The 12750-nt window shown below is 37.9% G+C and overlaps 1 protein-coding gene across 1 annotated transcript; it reads right to left on the bottom strand.

Moving 5' to 3' along the window:
- Positions 1–7546: 7546 nt before the first annotated feature.
- On the bottom strand, positions 7547–8911 carry LOC149158502 (uncharacterized). Its single transcript, XM_089434014.1, has 2 exons — positions 8792–8911; positions 7547–7948 (listed from the first exon to the last, which is right to left on the bottom strand). Exons 1-2 carry the CDS (start codon positions 8909–8911, stop codon positions 7547–7549), a joined length of 522 nt encoding a protein of 173 aa, XP_089290140.1.
- Between the last annotated feature and the right edge of the window lie 3839 nt (positions 8912–12750).

Raw genomic sequence — 12750 nt, 5'->3', positions numbered from 1 at the left:
GATTAGGGATAAAAACATTCCCTTTAGTTACATGACCATTATGATTAGCCACATTTTAGCCAAGTCATACTGGCTTATTTTGGAAAAGAAGATTAGCCTTTGGGATAGAAACCATGGTAAAGAAATAAAAGCCAAGTTAGATTTAGGAGATATCATTCAACTATGGACCATACCGTTACTCTTAGGATAATTGTAGAAGAATGAATGCATAATAAAATTCATCTCTTCTATTGATTTGTTGACTATAGAAATTTTTTTGACACTAGTTCTAGAATAAAGTTATGGAAGAGGTTAAAAGAGATAATGGTTTCTCTCGAATTGAGGGTTGTTGTGACAAAGTTGTATGAGAATGTCATTTCCAAGCCTAAGACCACTAAAGGTTGATCAAAAGAAATTAAATGCAATATTTGATTCAAGCAAGGGTGTCGCTTATCCCCTACCCTTTTTGGCATATACAATGATAAGCTACAAGAGTGTTTGGAAGATGAAGGCTGTATTTGATCCACACTCATTGGAATGATCATAACACTTCTCCTTTATACTAACGATATTGTTCTTTTGGAAAAGACCCACTATGATTTTGGCAAGAATCTAAGAATCCTCCAATAGGGATATGATTGTTAATACTAAAAAAACAAAAGTCATGATAATTAAATCCAAAAATATCACCTATGATACTTTCATTTATGACAATAACTCCTTGGAGGAAGTTCCTTCATACAAATGTTTAGGAATCAACATCCATCATACGTACACTTGGATTTATAGCAATGAGAAAATGATAAATGAAGGTTGGAAAGCTAATTATGGGCTTGAAAACAATTGTAAATAACAAAATATTTGGCTATGAGATAAAAGAAAAGCTCATCTTTGAGACTCTCGACACTCTTTTTATTCTATATGGATGCGAGGTTTGGCATTGTAGTATATATAGAAAGTTGTGGAGGAAGATTGAATAGATCCAAAAGCAATTTATAACCTACAACTTCAAGATTAAGGAAATAGACCCTACCATATTTTTTTATTGTACCAAACCTTCCCATCATTGAAAGCATGACTATGACTAAGTATCTTATGTATAAGAAGTTATACAACATGGATGCCAAGAGGTTTCCTACAATTGCTTTTAGATCTAACCAAAACCCCCCACCTTCGGCTCAAGTGAGGGCGGCATAAGGATGCAGGTGTTTGTTGAACCATTGGGGAATAAAATAGGAGATCATCTTGCAGAAACTACATGATATTAAAAATATTATTACTTCCAATTTAGGATAAATTTTGGGGCAGTAAAGAGTTAGAGGGAGCAAGGAATTGCAATATTATAAGGAGGTGATCAACCCCAATCTCAAAAACCAAAATTATCTTTCTATATTGACTAGTTTTAAAAAAGAAAATGAATATTAATAAAATAAGAACTAATGATCATGAGATTTATAGTGAAAATGAACATTAGTCAATTCCCAAAACTCCATGGGATTAAAGAATTTGTCAGAGGTGCGATCCTAAGAGAGATTGAAGATGAAAATAACTTTCTCTTAGATTTTCCATCTTACACTCACATTAGATCTAATTTTCAAAATATTTTTCAAACTACCAACCTTTTTGACATTTTAAGTTAGAAAAACTATGGTGATATTGGAATTCTTCTCTCATTTACTTTTGACCGGAGAAATAAAATGTTAAAGAATGAGTAATCTCTTACCTTCTTAAGTTCATAGATCATATAGGTCTTAGTGAACTTTTTTTTTTTTTTTTTTGTCTAGAGGAATCGACAACTGGTTTGGCCTCATACTTGCATGATACAAAGTTTATTATGACAATTACCACTATAACCTCTAGGCGAACCCATACATGCCTCTACCCACAAACTATCTGGTAGAACAAGGAGGAGTTGAATCTCAACCCTCAAACGTTAGAAAGACTTCATACCATGATGATCGCTGATTGAATTGTCCCCTAGGGGATAATGGACATTAATAATCATTATCATATATTTACTTTAACATAATTATATAAATAAATTTAACGTATGATGTGTATATATATATATATATATAAAGATAATATATAAATCATTTATTAAATAAAAATTTCACTAGGATATCTCTATTGGTGAATGCCTTCCTAATAAAGTGCTATGTTCCTTAAGATTCTAAGTTCAAACCTTGTCAAGGACCAACAAACAAAAAAAATAACATAATTAAATACAAAAGAAAGATAATGCTATGGGTTAATAAGGATTATTTATTATATTTTATTAATTTAATATTTCAAATTATGTACTTATACTTTAAGTTTATAAAAAAATATTATATTTACTTTTATATGTTAAAAGAATAATAAAGAGATAACATCGATATATTTTTAGACCACACAATAAATTTCTGTTTTATAATTATAAGACATGAATACTTATTATTTATGTATGCAAGGAATTTTATTTTTTCTAAGATGATTTTATTTTATTTCATTTTATTTTTTTCGCCGAGGAAAAAGAATCCGCAACTTCACATTAATTTATGGAAAAATACATTTTGTCGATGCATTATTATGAATTTTGTGTGGTTGGATTAGAATATCGAAAAAAGAGAAAACGGGCCTACAAAAATCTCCATGACCACAAAAACTTGCCACGACATTATGCCCTAAACCACTATAGCAGAAAAAGTGTTTTGAATGTCAAGATGTTGAGAATATAAAAAATATTAGTGGAAAAATATATAGAAGAGAAACTTCTAATTATTTGTTATTGAACATTTTGGAGGCCATCGATGAATGGATGGTGATAATACTCTTGTGCATTATCTTCAAAATTTTCAATGATTTTCCATGTGCCATGAACATGTTTAGTACATGCTTTAGATAAGGCATCAATTGTTGAGTTCCATTCTCTGTAGATGTCGCAACATGAAAGTTGATCAAAAGAATTTTTTAAAAGGAAAATCTCTTCAAGAATAGGACAGAGGGCGTAATAGTGACATCTCTAAGTCTAATTGAACAAGTTAACCACATTCACGCAATCTCCAAATATCATTAAAGAGTGACATTTTTTTTTTAAATATGAACTTCTTGTTAAATAAGAGACAACAATTTTTTAGTATATATTTTTTAAAACAAATTTCACTGATAATGCTCATAATATCAAATAATTATGTACGTATAAGGAATTTTGAATACATGTTTTTAAAATAAACTTGTTAAATAATAATGAATAATAATTAAAAAAATTAAAAATAAAATTTGTTAATAATAAAAAAAATATATGAATATCTGTACTGCGCTAGGGTTCTGAAACCTTAGCCTCTACATCTGTTACCATCAATGCCCTTATCATCGATCCCTCATGGCCAATGCCCCAAGGGATCATACCTCCATGTGGCAAGGCGAACTCCTTCCAATCCTTTGTCATGAATATGAAGAAAAGGCCAAAGTCAAATGACTCTCCCTCCCATTTTGTTAAAATTTATGATAGCATCCCATCAATCGTTTTCCCTACAGGGTTTAGGGGAACCTTATTGACATATTTAGAAAGAGCTCTGGTAGGAAATTTCATGGGGATCTGGCCTTCCCCTAAATCTATGGAACATTGGGTAGAATAAACCTAGAAGACAATTATGAAAGGGAGCTTAGGATTTTTTGTGGTGGGGAATGCCTTCTTTTCCCATCTCTTCGAGTTCAAAAAGGACAGGGACATTACTTTCAAAAACAATCCTTATTTATTCAGAGCCATAGGCATGTATCTAAATACATGGTCTCTAGATTTTGACTATGATGAGGACATTCCCATTATTGTTCTAGTTTGGGTGTAGCTCCCTCTACTTCCCCTCTCTTGCTAAAGTGATGAATGTGTCAAAGAAATTGGAAATGTTATTGACAGATATGTAGATCACACTAAGCCAAAAGAAAAATAATTTACTTGTGCTAAGATATGCGTCGAGGTTGATATTAAAAATGGTTTTCTCGAAGAGATCATGTTAACTCTAGGAGAATGGAAGCATAGACAAATGTTAGACTATGAACAATTCCAATTTAAATGCAAATTTTGTCACAAATATGGGAAATTTGACCGAGATTGCAAAATAGCTCATGGATCTTCTGGATCTGACCCTTCTCCCTTGTAGGAAAAATAATGGATAACAGAAAGAAAAAGTGTTGGAAAGGATAAAGGAGGATCCAATAGGGGAAAATGTGGGATAAACCTCATCGAATCCCTTTTCTACCCTTAATTTTCCATGGGTTGAAGAATTGACCGATCAAGTCCACAAAAAAGGGGTGCATGAAAGAAACATAGACCTGGAAAATAAATAAGAAGGAGAGATACTGGAGTTGGAACCTCCTGCAAATGAGTTGGTAGTCACCCCAACCCTATATACTCCCTCACATAATCACTCAAGTTCCATAATTAGAGGCGAAGAGGTGGTAAAATAACATCAAGGGTCAGAGGCAGGTATAGGGAATATAACAACTCATGACACTATTTCAAATAAAACAAACTGGAGCAATAACTCCATCGGCCAAGAGCTAGACAACCCACCCAATAATATGGAAGGAAATCAAACAAGAAGGTAAGAGAGGTTGAAGCAACTCAAAATATCAAAGTCAGGAATCAACAACAGATAATAGAGGTTCATAGAAATGTTGCAAGAAAAGAACAAGGAAGTGTCAAATAAGGTGGAGGTAAGTGAAACACCCCCAAAATGAAATGAAATTAGTTTCATGGAATATAAGAGGGATGGGAAACCCTTCCAAAACTCAATTTGTAAAGATATAATCAGGCAATAAAAAACTCATATTTTATTTGTGAAAGAAACAAAATTTCCAAAAGAAGTGTTAAATCTATCAAGAATTTTTGGAATGCATGGGAAAAGCACAAAGTCCCACTGAATAAAAGTTTGACTAAATTTTGGATAATAGTTCAACTAAATAAAAAGGATACCAATGAAGAAATATCCATAATTAATGTCTATGCCTTGACAATCTACTTTGAAAAGAAAGAGTTCTAAGACTCCTTGTTAAATTTGAAGGAAGATCGTTGGCATACCAACAACATCGTGGTTGGGGACTTTAATATTACCTTTATTTTGTTTGAAAAGAGGGGTGGTAGTGTGGTTCGAGATCCTTTCCTTGAACGTATGGATGATCTTCTCAGTGATTGGGATATGGTGGATATAGTTCCAAAGAAAAAAATGTATACATGGTTCAATCGCGATAGTGGAGAGGGTATATTCCAGAAAGAATTTATTGATTTCTTATCCACACTAATTTTCTTCTTAAATGGCTTGAATATAGGTTAACTATATTGGCAAGATGAGATTCATATTGAAGGCTGATTGGCCTAGAGATTGATCCCCTAGAGGATCTGGGCCCAATTCCTTTTTGCGATAATCCTTTATGGTTACGTTAGGAAGTTGCAACTGAAGTAATTATTCAAGCTTGGTAAACCTTAATCTTTGGATCCCCATCCTTCATTTGGGAATCCAATTTGAAAGTGGTTAAGTTAGCTCTCAAGTCTTGGACCAAGTCCAAATACAAATCTTTAGGTCAAGAAACATCCAAAATTATTACCCTGATGGAGTCATTTCATGTGGAAATGGTCATGGCATAGTGATAGAGAATCCATTACAGGAATTATGAGGTTTGAAATGGGCATCGTAAGGAGTATTATAAAATAATATTGGAAATAATAAAATAAAATTAGAATACATCATCAAATTTTAGAAGGAAAAAGAAAAAACTACTTTTTCAACTCATATTTTCAACTTATATCCTTACCTTCTTCATCCAATTTTGAGCGAGAGCACTCATTGGATGAAAATTTTTATTCCTCATCCATGGAGTACCTATGTTGCATACTTTCAATGGGCCCTGCTACATGAAAAATGAGAAATACATGGAAAAACGTGATTTCATATAAAGCATGTAACATTTTTTGTAAATCGGCTGATATATTAGATCACAAAAATATTACATATGGTTACAAAAAAACGGCCTGCCATTTTCAGAGAGAAAAGAGAAAATGCAAGCCTGTTAAGACAAAAGACTACTTATATAGGCCTTGTAGGACAGGAAACGTTCTGCTTAAAGAATACCATAAACTGAACCTGAGTCAAACAGAAATCGAAACAGATAATGGCCAACCACACAGGGTTGCCAGAAATAGATAATGGCCAACCACACAGGGCTGCCAGATAGTACTAGAGCAACTACAATCAGAGAAGGCCGCTTAAAGGCCCGCCGAAGCTTACATTCAATAGACACAGAAAAACCACAAGAAGAGGACAGAAAGGAACCAACAGAAGAAGACCGCCCCCCAGGAATCCTACTAGTCGATTTTGGTGACTCCTGGAGAACCAACAGCACTTGGACCAGCACCATCATCTCCCTTGGGAACACTGTGGGACCTATGGCATCTGATGATGGTTGTCTTGGAATTCTCTTCAGGGATATCAATAGAGACATTAAGCCCATGGCGTATAGACATCTTGAAGAGCCGAATAAACCCTACCAGGCTCTGAGCAAGCATTTTAAGCTCCTCCGTGAGGGAGTTGAGGGTTATCTCCAGCTTGTCCAGCTGCGCCGAATTCTTGGCAGAGGCGAGGGAGTTCGCCTGGTAGGCATCCTTGAAAGCTGCCCCTTGCATGCTCATGGATTTAGCGAGCATCGTTTTCATCTTCCAAGCCTCACTCTGCATTCTCAGGAACTTGGTAGCTCTGGTTGCTGGGGTGCCTGGGTCCGAGAGCCAATCTACCTCCTCGCTGATGGTTTTCATGTCCATCCCTTCACTGGCTTTGTTCACCTCAACTTGGAGCTCTTCAATGAACTGTTTACCTTTCTTGGAGACTGAGGCCTCGTAATTCTTCCGGGCCCTCTTTAAATCTCTGGTAGCTCTGGAGCTACGGATGTTGCGCTCGGCCATATCACAATTGCAGGTGCAGGCTATTGAAAATCAAACTCCTATACACGAAACAGTAAACACAGGGCTGAGCTCTGAGGAATATCATAAGCAGGTGAAATCTTTCCCGGTTGTCTGTGTATTAATAGTGAAAGATGCAGTGCGAGGGGCCATGATCTTAACTGAAACCTCCGTCTTTTCCATGTTTCTGACAGCCTGAATCCCCAGCAGGTGACTGACGACCTTCTTATTATTACAGTTGAGTACATTCGGACTGCCACGCTTGTCACTGAAGAGAAGAGGCCACGTGTACTCCAATTCGTGATAGGTATGCTGACCTCTATCCTTGCGGTAGATCTTCCACCCTTTCCAATGCGAGCCATAGGACAACCTCTAGTGGTGTCACCTCCACACATTAAGGATTAGGGAATAAATATTTAGAGTGAACCAAATAATTCATTGATGATCGGTACCTTATAAGTTGTCCTCCTCTCCTGACACGCCTGTGAGTTCTTGCCTTGAGATTTGTAGGCATTTGTTCCAAAGATTGGCACATGTGATGCTCTGCCAACAGGTGTCAATGTCATCATTCCGGTGGTCGACCGTGTGGTTGGCTAGGCTATCTGTCATTGCATTTGCATTGCGCCTGATTGCCTACAGAACAAATCCAGTGAGAGCAGAGAGATGTTTGGCGATGACTGTAGTGACCATGGCTAGGTGCCAGTACTTTGTTACCTTCTCAGAACGCGAGCTATTTTGCATTTTCCTCGTAGCATTAATGGCTAAGAGCGAGTCCCCTTCCACTATTGTTGCCCCACTCCCCAAGCAGATTAGGATTTGCAAACCCTGCTCCAGAGCTGCAAATTCTGCCTCGTTGTTAGTGGCTTCCCATAGAGAATTGCTATAGATGTGAAGAATTTCCCCTTTATCATTGCATATTACACCTCCAAGGCCGGCCGGGCCAGGGTTGCCCCGAGAGGCTCCATCAAAGTTTAATTTGTGAAACCCCGGGAAAGGAGGTTGCCAAGATAGCAGAGAAGGAGCAGGTTGAGGTCTCTACGCCGGAGAATTGAGGTTAGTTGCAGCACTCATGCCAAATATCTACAGAATTTACCTGTCATTTTCGGAATGCCTGTTTGCCTGTTCTGCTTTACTCCTGGTAAGGGAAGTTTCATGCATATTTTGCATGATGTTTGTTTTGATGGTCTCTAGCTGCCTAGAATCCCTCTGAAAAATTCTTCTATTTCTTTCTTTCCATGTGGACAAGACTATAAAACCAGGGCTTAGCCTCCATAGGATGTTTACAGTGTCACAACTTGAATATTTGGTTCACCAGTTGGCTATGCTGTCTTGTATGGACTCTCTGTTCCTATCTATTTGTCTGAAGATTTCCTCCATCCATACCCATAGTTTATTGGTCCATTCACAATTGTTGAGGAGATGATTCATCGACTCCTCTTCTTTTTCATAGAGGGGACATCGAGATGGACCAATGAAGCCTTTTTTGCATAGGTTCTCCCAAGTGAGGATCTTACGATGCATTAGGAGCCATAAGAAAGTTTTTATCTTCGGCCAGATGGTGGTTTCCCAAACATTATTGTGCCAATTCACTTTCTCTTCCTGATCCCTATGTTCTAAATAAAGTTTGGCTTCCTTTAGGTTGAAGGTACCTCCATCAAGTTTGCCCCATCTTAGTTGATGTTCATCTTGAGAGTAACGGATCTTCCTCTTATCCAGAAAAGAGTGTAGGGATAAGATAAGGTTGCCCATTCCATCTGCCTGTGGGGTAGTATTAGGATTCCAATGTCTCCATTGCTGGTCTGCGATACTGTCTGTCCAGTATTGGTTCACCCTGAGTTTTCCTTCTTCCTGGTTCCTGTGCTATAGGGGAAGATAAACAGGACTTTCAAGCTTGGGAAGTTGTTGCCAATCATCTTCCCAAAAGCAGTGATTTTGTATGATGTTCTGATTGGCCCTTGCCATGTTCCAAATGGGGGATCCAGCTGGAGGGTCAGTCATTCTAATGAGATCCCGAGGGTGCCAATTTTCAGCATACCTAGCTTTCCATAGCCTGGCCCAGGGTGTCTATGGTTCTTTGACCCATCTCCACCAGAGCTTGGCCCCACAGGCTTTGTTTACTATGTCTGGGTCTTGAAGCCCTAAACCACCAAGGATCTTGGGTTTACAGAGTTTTTCCCAAGCTACTAGAGCCCATTTCTGTTTGTCAGATTTTCCAGACCATAAGAAGGTTCTTTGAATGTTTCTTATTTTTTGGAGAACACCTTTGGGAGCCAGAAGGATGGAGAGCATATACTGAGGAATGGCTTGTAGGATAGCGTTAGTCAGGACAAGCCAGCCAACAAAGTTAAGGACCCTATTAGTCTAGTGATTACTTTGTTCTTCTAGGTTGGAAAGAAGTTTCTCCCAGTGGAGCTTTTGCCAGGGTTTATCAGTGAGAGGGATCCTGAGATACTTAGAGGGAAGGCTTTGCCTTCTGAACCCAAGGATAGTAGTAAGATTTTTTTGGATCGCTAAGTGAGTATTGAAAAAGAAAATGGAGGACTTATCCAAATTAAGGTCCATATCTATTGCTTGACTGAATATATTAAGGATAGCTTTGAAACCTTGGGCTTCCCAAATCATTGGAGTTCCATGGAGCATAGTATCTTCCACAAATTGTTGATGAGTAGTGGCTGGGCAAGGTGGTAGGGGTTGGAGGCCCTGGATAAAGTTCCTTTCCTTTGCAGTTTTAATGATGCGACTCAGGCCTTCCATCAATATGATAAAAATAAAAGGGGAAATGGGATCCCCTTGGTGAATGCCTCTAGAGGGGGCAAAGGGGAGGGTGGGAGCTCCATTGACTAGAATAGAAAAGTTAGGGGATTTGACTAAGGCTAGAATCTAGTTGATCCAGCATTGTGCAAACCTAAAGGCTTCCAGAATGGCTTCGAGATACTTCCAATTGACCTTATCATAGGCTTTCGAGAGATCCAACTGAATGATCATGCTTGCTTTTTTCTGGGTTTGAAGAATGTGAACCATTTCCTATGCTAGCAGGACATTATCCATGATCTGTCTGCCTTCCACGTAGCCAGATTGCTCCTATGAGATTATCAAAGTAAGAATTGGCTCTAGTCTGTTGGCCATTACTTTGGAGATAATCTTATAAAGAACATTTCACAGAGCAATTGGCCTAAATTTTGAAGGGGTACAACCTACCTCCTCTTTGGGAATAAGGGCGATGAAGGTGGAATTGAGGGATTTTAGGATGGAGGAAGATTTTCGGGAGTTGTAGTGGCCAATCTAGGGTGCTAGATTAGACTAGATTTAATATCAACCAAGGTAGGTAAACTTAGAGGCACGTGTCTAAAGTCTATAGACCTAAAAGGATCTCATCTACCTAACTAAGTGTTCATTGTGACAGGATACATCACTCATTTATAGGAGCTTGAAATATGTTTCCTCTCACACTTTAGCACTCATATCATCCAATTTATCTAACTGTTCTAAAGAAACAGCGTGTTTGCTAGACTGAGTTTTCAACCCTCTTACAAGGATATGTTGAAGCCCCGAAAATCGGGTCGACAACAAGGGGGATACCCACCCGGTCTGGACCTTGGTTGGCAGCTCCTTATCCATTTGGTATAGCGGGTCCGACTGGGGATAATGGGACCAGTTTCCCAATCTAAGGGTGTATGTGTGTGTGTGCAGAGTTGGATGTTGCTGATCTAAGAATACTTAAAGCTAATTTAATTCAAACTTTTAAACTAACTCTATGCTATTGTAATCTAATGAGAAACAACACATCTAATCTATGCTAACCCAGGGTGTATTTCTTCTACTATGTGATCTAAAGGGATTTCAAACAATAACTGGTAATAAAGATCATTCAGCTATCATAAGAATAGAAATCAATTAAGATAAACCACTTTGCATAAAAACATAGGCAAAACAGTTGTGAACAGCATATCGCATAATAAGTTATTCATATATCAAACATAAATAAATGACTCCACCATACAGAAGTGCCAAATGGTAACTCATACATTCATGCAGTAACATACAAACAACTGAAAACTGTATATCACTTTAAGACTAAAAGCAGAAATGGCCAAGAGATAAAAGTACCATTTATGATTAATCCTACTCATAAGCTTCAAGCAAAAATGATTTATCTCTACTTGTTCTAACATCTACTAAGAGTACAAAAGTGCAACATCAGTAGCAGATATCAAATGCAAACATTAATAAATCTCGATCCATCCATTCATCAAAACCTCCTCTGAGGGTGCAGAAGTGCATGTTCCGAGGACAAGTTTTTGACAAATTTCTGCACCCTTCTCTAAATGCATGAGAAGGGTTAAAATACTACTTCCTAATTCTAATAATAGTGTTTTTACAAAATTTAGGATGCGGTTTTCAAATGACCGTCCTTTTTCTAATCTAATTTTAAAGAAAAAAACAACATTCTAAAATAAGGCTACCTCTGAACTTGGTCTTTAAAGCTGCAAGTGTTCATCATGGGCTTGAGGAGAGTCGGCTGGCTGACTTCTGTGCTGAGCTGGGCTGCGAAAACAGAATCTATGAGAGCTGGCACTATTTTTTCGGCCGCGTTTATGATGCATTTCACAGTCATCCATTGACTATGCAGCTTGACCAAGTATGCCCAGTAACACTCCCAATTTAACCTGTTTAATGCTTGGATCGCTTTTCCCTTTTCCTGTGCCTTCTGCTTCCATCCTGCTTCCAGTCGTAGCTTATTTGGTAGCTACCTCGGGGTGGTCTCTGCTAGGTTTGGGTTCTCTGCCACAAATTTCTTAACAAATTGTGCATTGTAAGTCGCCTATGGTTCAGGAAGATGATACATAAGCTTTAAATCTTGCACAGCGAATGATCCGATGAGCCCATGTCCTTGAACCTTGAATTGTCTGTTGTTCATCTCTACATTGTCAAGTATCCACTTGATCATATCCGTATATGGTAAAATTTTGGGCCTTGCTGCTATCTGGTGAAGAAATGAACATGCTAGCTCCTCTAAGGACGCCTCGGAAGAGCGTTGTGAGCCCGCGACAGCAGCAACCTTCATTATTCTGGGATTCTCTTCTTCAAGCAGTCTGTACATGCTTTCCCATGTCGATATCCCTGCATCTCTGTTACAGGCTGTGTCTGTATACAAAGGCGCCGTCTCCTTCGTCTTTTCCTTCGCCTCAGAGCCTTGAGCTTTATTTTTCTTTCCCATTTCTTCCTGCGTTTGGCTTTGAATCGTCTTTAGTTCTTCATTCCTGCAGATTACGAGTGAAATGGAAATGACTGATCAAGAAAGGTGATAGGAGAGTTTTAAATGCAACAGATATATCAAATATGCCACCTTACGTGAAGTAATTCTCTACAAAAGCACATGTCTTCATTTCATTTAATAGCTGACAACTAATTCCTTTACTATCATTAAAAGCGCATGATCTTGAGTCAGATTATGGTAAGTGGATTTTCTTTGAATGGCGTGCCCGAAGGATTGGTGATGAAGTGATTTATGATTTTCTTACGTAACATCGCAGATCGCACCATCGCAAATTGCACCATTGCAGATCACGCGAATATAATATCGCAACGATCGCAACATCGCAGGTTGTAGAAGTTTAATGTTTGCCGAATCTTGCCAACTTATTTATGCGATATGCGATCTTGCGATCGGTGTTATCGCAGATCGGTAAATTTTGAAGTTTTTTCCTTATGAGTATTACTTTATTGCGATGCGATATTATGCTTAACACAAGAGTCTTGCACATACCGATATTATAGAGAAATGGAGGCATTTCTTATCTTTTTTGCAACGCGGCTTTGAAGATATTTCCCTTATC

This window comes from Pinus tabuliformis, chromosome 5_2, assembly GCF_031772625.1.
Source record: "Pinus tabuliformis cultivar Carrire ecotype Pingquan chromosome 5_2, CPIR1, whole genome shotgun sequence".
In the NCBI taxonomy this organism is placed as follows: domain Eukaryota; kingdom Viridiplantae; phylum Streptophyta; class Pinopsida; order Pinales; family Pinaceae; genus Pinus; species Pinus tabuliformis.
Note: the sequence above shows the minus strand (reverse complement) of the source record. Positions and strands in the feature narration are given on the sequence as shown.

Excerpts from the sequence above, each read along its gene's own strand:
- LOC149158502 (XM_089434014.1), bottom strand. The coding sequence starts at position 8,911 with ATGACTGACCCTCCAGCTGGATCCCCCATTTGGAACATGGCAAGGGCC. Across the intron at positions 7,949-8,791 it reads TTCCCAAGCTTGAAAGTCCT|AGACCTCAACCTGCTCCTTC; the intron begins GTTTATCTTCCC and ends TCTCCGGCGTAG.